Here is a 7,832-nt window from a genome sequence, read left to right as displayed (position 1 = left end):
ACAGAATATCCAGGAAAGCAGTATAAGTACTATTTGGTTCACTTCTATGCGGATGAAGAGGACGGAGTATTTGACTTAGCTTTGGATAAATGGATTAGCTGGGATGGTGATTCTGAGGGATTCAAATGTCAATTTCACAACGGTAATGATCCTGGGATGGGTAAATTTACCACCTCGTTATTGAAGCAGGGTAAATCACCACCCAGATCATGGAAACTATATCCAGTTCAGATCAGAGGAGGAGCAGGTGAGGAAAAATCTGGATGGAATATTTGTTGACTACTTCACTACTGAAATCTTTCAATCATTCATTATTTTTCAATTAGATTCTTACGAATTGGGTGTAGAACGACTAATGAAATGAAAAGAGACTCCATTTGCATTTACTACATCCAATGAATCATATGGAGAAAAACAGGTCGACAATTTAAAGAAAAAACTTCAGAAGAAGAGGACTGTGACAAACAGTGAGAAAGTGAAACGCCTCTTCTGTGAAGCTGAAGAAGATGATCGATCCTTATTATCAGAAAGCGAAGAGAATATGGGTAGTAAGAGAATCCCTTGATTAGAGAGAATGATCTGAGATACATTTTATAAATATGTTTTTTTGGTGCTTCGTAGGCTCACCAGATCTTTCTGTGAAAAAACGACACCCCCATCAAAAAGAAGTTGATAAATCAAAATCGGGTCGTTCTAGATCATGTACGTCTCATATTCATGCACGTTCTCATGGCAGTATATACTCATCGTCACTGAAGGAAAATATGAGTAAGCTGGATGCATGCATTGTTTAATCAACACACTATAATTTAAGGATAAGTCAAATTTTAGCAATAGAAATTTAAAAGAAAATTTCAGACTTATGACACCAATTCAATAAAAATATGAAAATACTAACTGTATTGAGGCTCCATCCTGAGTCGAAAATATAATTTCAAATCCAAAAATCATTGAAGGTTGATATTTTGATGAAAGATTTCATTTCTGATGAGGATGAAAAATAATATTGTAAAATTCTGTTTATAATCATTGTGCTGAGTAAGTGGCAGTGGACAATATTTTGTGTATCTTATAGAATCCTCAATTATCGCGTTAACGATTTATTTCAAAGGAAAATATTAACAAATCCCTTTTGGTGGAGATTTCCGCGTTTACTAAAAATATTTTCTGATATTTTCTCCTAAACCAGCTGATTATGGAGATAATGCGGTATTGATTGAGAAATGAAAAATCAACTCGTCTGACTTTACCACTTTGCTACTATATTAATGTTTATTCGAATTTTCAAATAATGGGATGATTGAAATATGAAAATACTGCTTTGATCGGTAATTTCCAGTTGAGTTCAATTGCTTGAGGGAAAAACAAATTGTTTGTCACCCCACAGGTCCACTAAAAGGCCGGTATGTCTCTGCAACACAACCTCTCGAAAGAAGTTTGTCAAGGTCTAGGACTGAACAAAGGATAATTGAGACCCCAAAAGTTATAGATAAAGAGCCAACGGGTGGAAATATAAAAAATCTTGAACGCCAATCCTTTATGAATGCCGAGCTAACGCCAACCAACCAAGCTGATGATAGTAATTCCCAGGCAATTCTCAAAAAACAACTTCGTGATTTAACATCAGCTGTTGGGCAGATCCAGTCACAGTTGGTGAAAGTTCTGTCTGGCATCGGAGATATTAAAGACCAATTAAAAGAAACAGTTGTACCCTCGGTGAATCATGGACCAATCGATAATTTGCAAGACTATTTTTGTGCTACGCTAGAAGAATTTCAGGATTTCAATATTAAACTAGAAAGAGATGCTGATTTTCGTAACTCCATAGTAAGTACTCAATACGAAGAAAAAACAGCTATCCATATAATTCCTCTCGTACATTTTCAGTTGTTTACCCAATTTTTAGGAACATTCTTAATTCCAAAAATTTGACTAAAAACTAATGCCTGTAATGTGCGAATTTTGTAAAAAAAATAAACTGAAAATGTTGACGTATTATTTCTATATAAATATATATTTATGATGCTTTGTCTTTCACAGTGTCATGGAATCAAACCTAAAATTAATTTGACAACGAAACTTCAGTTCAGTATTGCTGCAATATTAAGAATATTGGTACATGTCAATATCTTCAATCATTATACTGCCCAAAAAAAAGTTGCAAACAAAGAACTGCTCATTAATTCACCCTTGTGGAAATGCATAACAGGTAATTTTTACGTTCACAGATCACAATTTATTATCATTTCTAAAAATAATAGTACTTTCCATATTTTTACTCCAGTATTCATTTTCGCATTGTATGAATAATTCCCATTCTTTGGGAACAATAGTATTGATATACTAATCCTCAATTGTTTTCCCTATATATACTTATGGTTAATTCATCAATAAATTGCTCCATCCTCAGGTCAAATAGCAGAAGAAGCAGCAAGACATGGATTACCCCAAGTCAAGGACGCTGACATCCAGACAGCTTTGAGTTACGCAATCAACAATATCAAATCCGAAAAAAAAACCCCTGACGGAGATGCCACTCAGCTTAATGTTTGATTCTAATATCAGTTCAACATATTCAGTAAGTAAAGTTTGACGTCTGCAGGAAGAAGGATCTCAGATACCAAAACAATTATCCAATCTTAGTATAAGATTTATTATCAGTTGATTCATCGTTGTTGATTATCATGTGTGATATCAGTTTAACTTTGTTTAACATTCAAATATGTAGTGAAAGAAACAGTTAAAATAAAGAAAAGAAAGTATTAAAATGAAATGTTACAAACCTGATGGTATTTATATTCATACAAATTGATCTGGACTGGACTAGCGTGACCTGATCCAGGGTAAACCTATAGGCTGCATCTGGTCCTGAACCATAAACTTGATCCAGTTCGGAACCACAGACTTGATCCAGTCCGGAATAATCGACTTGATCCAGTGTGGAACCAGACATATGATCCGGTCTTGATCTGTTGACCTGATCAAATCCGGATTAAAATCGGCGTTACATGACTGATCAGGATTTGATCCAGTTACCATATCAGATCCTGATCTATCATCAGGGCTGACCTGATCAAATCCTGATCTGGACCTGATCGAAATTTCCACTCGGGATATTCTTCACTAGAGAGTCTAATTCATTTTTCACTGCATTTTCCCATTCATGGCTATCTCCGCGGAATTTAATTTCTTCAAATATTTTCGGGATTTGATTGGACATCGATTGCGCTGATAAAACGCAATCTTCTGGCATATTTACTTCATCGTATGTAATCGGCGGTAAATCTTTAATTCTATCACTTATCCTAGGGTTCGCTTGAGAAGAGGAGGTTTCTACATCGGATGTTAGAGGACACACGTCTATACAGTCGTTTTATTTTTACCTCATCCCACAGCTCAACTTGGCTGTCAACCACTTGTGGTGTCTCACCACTTTTAATTTCATGAGGATCTTCCTCCATTGAATGGGTTTTTCTCTCATTATCCCCCAAAGACGGTCTCGATTTCACAAAATCGACTTCATCCACTATGACGTCCCTGACAACAGCAAATTTTGCGCTCTCTCCCACACTTTATATCGATTCGGTTCATATCCAACTAAAATAGCCTTCCATTATTTCTCATCGAATTTCCCTTTTGGAATTTTATCATGGACATAAACAGTTGAACCGAAGATCTTCAAATACTTTAATTGCGACATATTATCATCGAAATAAATAAACACTTGGAGAATTTTCAAGACTGAGAATTATTATAAAAATTATAAGACTCTAGACAGTTAAGAAGTACTTTACTGAACGAAGACTTACAACGAACTAACTAAACATTACTCGTAAGGCCCACATTGAACTCCTCTCCAGAGGGCAATATAATTTCTCCTTCCACTCTCAACCCTGGGATTTTTCTCTTTCTTGACTCTCTCTGGTGGCCAGATGTATTTTGGGAAAAACCCGCAATGAGAAACTCCCTTCGGGACTTCCCTTTTTTTCATAACACATAAAGGAAAGGTCCCCCAGCAACAAAGAAATAAATATTTCCTAAATCCGGAAATATAAAAACTCGAAAAGAGTGAATTTTGAACTCGGGGAAAACCCCCGAAATCCAACAAAGACGTATTATTTTTACTTCATATGGTATTTTTTTTTAATTTTATTTTGCCATAAATTTAATTGTTGGTTGGCTTCCAAATGGACGGGGAAATTTCTTCATATTTTTCATCGAACGCGTGGGTGATTTCAATAGGGCACACTGTAACGAATAGTTTGAAACAAAAAAAAAATGAAATTAGTCGAGTCGTTTTTTTGAATATTTGAGAAAATTGTTTCTTTTGAAGTGAATATTCCCAAGAATATTATAAAGAAATTGTCTTACATTAATTATTAAGTTTATTGGTACATATGTCAGAACTGTCAAAGATAAAAGTGATTAACAAAAAAAACCAGTGATATTCAATTCTTTCTAAACAAAAACAATTCGACATATTGAACTTCTTCTTTTCAACACTTCCCCTCAAGTTGTAAAGTATTATACTTTACTTCTTGCTTTCTCCAATACCAAGAAGTTCGAGATATTTGTGATGCTTTGGTCGAGGTAACCCTTTTGTCAAAACGTCGGCAGCCATTTTATTTGTTGGGATGTAACTGATTTTGAAGTTATCTTCATCCTCTAAAATCTCTCTGACGAAATGCCTCACATCGATATGTTTTGTGCGATTATGAAAAACTGCAGTTCTCGCCAATTTCAGTGCTCCATGATTATCACTCAATACGATGATATGGTTCAAGTGATTGAAGCAGAGTTCTTGCAAAAATCTTTTCAGGTAAAGGGCTTCTTTTGCTGCTTCTGTGAGTGCCATGTTCTCTGCCTTTGTTGACAACAAAGCCACTGTGCATTGTTTTCTTGATTCTCATGATATAGGTGATCAACCCAATAAGAAAACGTATCCGGTGTACGATCTCCGGTCATCAAGGCAATTCGCCCAGTCTGCATCGACGTAGCCTTTCAATGGCTCTCTCTTCTTCCTGAATGAAAGTCCAATCTCCTCTGCCCCTTTGCCCAATGTGTAGAATCATAATAAGAATTATACTGGCTCAAATAACTCACTGCCGGTGCGATATCTGGCCTACCCTGGCGGACCACTCGATAGAGTGGATCGAGTTGTGCACTGAGTCGATAGGTGTTCGAGATTGAGTCGATGGTAATGTGGATTCACATGTGTGTCCAAATTTATCAATGGGATCCCAAAACCTAGACGTGAAGTCATGTCGATGTGAACGTGGTGCCGAGGTGGTGAGCGAGGTGTCGTGACGCGATTGGCTAGGAGGTGGCAATCGTGGATCATAAATTTCAAGTTCCGAAACTCTAGCCAAAATAAGGTATCATCCGCCCTTATCATCTCTTGATATCGTCATTCGCCGATGATAAATTATTACTCTTAGACTATTCAGGTGTTTTTGAAACTCCTCAATGTTGTTGTGATTCTTTGAGATAGTCAGGATGTCGTCTACATAAATGGCCACCAGGAATATATCTCCCGCTCGTCCCGAATACAATACGCATTTGTATATGCATCCAAAATTTGGATTGATGTAATTCGAATTTTTTAAATTCTTCTCTTAATCGGAGAAACCATTGGCGTCCAGCTTGTTTGAGGCCATAAAGTGCTTTCTTCATCAAGCAAACTTTAGTTCCACCCTCAAAGTCTTTCAGAAGTTGTTCAGCCTTTTTTCTGATTTCACTCGTTCTTGGCTCATTTTTAATGGTTCTTTCCAATGTTTCTCCCGTGTATTCTGGCACTTCCGTGGAAATTTCCTCCTCCAAAATTTCATTTAAATACGCGGTTGTCACATCGTATTGTCTGATTGTCATTCCAGGTTGAGCTGCAAGTGATGTGATGATTCGTATACTGCTGTAGCGTGCCACTGGTGTAAAGTTTCTCCGAAGTATATTCCGGGGCGCTGGGAAATCCTCTGGCCACGACCCTGGCTTTTCTGCTTTCCAGAGTACCATCGGCGTTGTATTTATTCCTTAGGATGACGCGACTACTGATGACTGGCTGATTCGGTCGATCGACAAAAATCCAGGTGTCATTTTCCACGATTGATTTCAGTTCCAGAGTCATAGTCTGGAACCATTCTTCAGAATCAGGTCCTCTCATAGCTTTTCGTATAGGAATGTCTGCTAGTCCACCAAATTCATCACCTTCATCAACTGTCTCAATATTTTGAGCCATATGATACTGTAGTTTAGGTCTTCCCCTCAAACCAGTTCTGATTTTAGTTAGTCTTCCTCTACCTCTTGTCAATTGAGCTGCTTCTACAGGTTCCTCGTGATCTGCATTATTTTTAAACTGTTGTCCACGTTCTTCCTGTATATCGTCAGCTGCTGGTTGATGCTCTACATTTTGTTGATCATCATTGTTGTTCCAGCTCCTCTTCATTAACTCTTTCATGTCGAGTTTGAGATTGTCGTTTGCTGATTGGAAAATCAATCTTATTAATTTGGTCTTCTAGATTCCTAAGTTCATCATCCTCTTTCGATGAAATTTTTCTTCTCTCCAAAAATTTCACGTCTCGAGCAACGTCGATTTTTTCTTTCTTCCGGTGTCCAAATTCTGTAGGCTTTTGATACATCAGAATATCCAAGGAAAATGCCTTTCTTCGCTCGAGGTTCTAATTTTCCCTCCGCTGGATTGTAATGAATCTTTCTCGCAGATGTTTAATTAAAAATATTGATTAAAAGATGTTGCTTCATCTATTCAGGGTCGAATGATGAGACTCACACGATTCATTATCAGTATATTCTTATTCCGTAAAATCTGATTTTCCAGTTTTTTTAAAATTCGAGGTTTCTAACTGTTTATCTGAATTTCGAGGTTTTCCTTTTATCGAGGTTTTAACTGTGTATCTGAATTTCGAGGTTTTTCTTTTATCGAGGTTTTAACTGTTTATCTGCATTTTCGAGGTTTTAACTGTTCTCCGGTATCCAAAAGATTCCATTCCTACGACAGGTAAATTTCTACTACTGACTAAGTCAATTAGCAACTCGAATGAAGTACTCAAATTACGAGAATGAACTATAGCAAATGCTGCTCACTATCGCGTTCAAAAAGTTTCGCCACGGACAGCCAGGGCTGTCCGAAGTGCACTGTTCCAGTACACTGAAATCGCGCTCTTGACTGCGCCTCGAGCGCTTCCTTCATAACTGTGGTTTGAGATTTCCCTTGCGGGGAATAACAAATAAATTCGTTATTCCCATTATTTTCGATATATTTATTCAATTTATCTGTTTATTTATTCGCTTATCATTTTTATTATTTCTGTTCCTTACAGGGTCTCGATCCAAAACGTAAACCTCCCTACCGAACTCTTGAAAATGACTCACATCTGGGATTTCTCTCATCCATTCTTCGTATGGAGTTCTTCCATCTAGAGCTTTTGAAGGACATCTATTTCTTGTATAACAAGCAGTCATCAACGCCTCTCCCTAGAACTTCATTGGTAGTCCAGCCTGAATGAAGAGACATCGTGTCATTTCTACCAATGTCCGATTTATTGGCTCTGCGACTCCGTTCAATTGGGGTGTGTGTGTTACAATCAATCGGCGTCCAATTCCATTATTCCTCAAGGATTCACTGAAATTCTTACCGGTCTACTCCTTTCCATTATCTGACTGCAAAAGTTTCATTTTTTTCCCTGTCTGATTTTCAATAAAAGTTTTGACTTTTTTGAATGCATCTAAAACTTCATTTTTCTCTTTCAAAAGTTTAACAATGCACCATCTCGAATAATTGTCAACAAAAGTGGCAAAGTAACGCTTTCACCCAATCGATT

The 7,832-nt window shown here is 37.1% G+C and overlaps 1 protein-coding gene across 1 annotated transcript; it reads left to right on the top strand.

Moving 5' to 3' along the window:
- The first annotated feature begins 400 nt into the window (after positions 1 to 400).
- On the top strand, positions 401 to 2,748 carry LOC105272682 (uncharacterized). Its single transcript, XM_011314891.1, has 5 exons — positions 401 to 548; positions 622 to 768; positions 1,388 to 1,827; positions 2,041 to 2,209; positions 2,411 to 2,748. Exons 1-5 carry the CDS (start codon positions 542 to 544, stop codon positions 2,551 to 2,553), a joined length of 906 nt encoding a protein of 301 aa, XP_011313193.1. The 5' UTR covers positions 401 to 541; the 3' UTR covers positions 2,554 to 2,748.
- The last annotated feature ends 5,084 nt before the right edge of the window (positions 2,749 to 7,832 follow it).

This window comes from Fopius arisanus, unplaced genomic scaffold (genome assembly GCF_000806365.1).
Source record: "Fopius arisanus strain USDA-PBARC FA_bdor unplaced genomic scaffold, ASM80636v1 scaffold00234, whole genome shotgun sequence".
Taxonomy (NCBI): domain Eukaryota; kingdom Metazoa; phylum Arthropoda; class Insecta; order Hymenoptera; family Braconidae; genus Fopius; species Fopius arisanus.
This window is presented reverse-complemented; position numbering and strand designations above follow the sequence as displayed.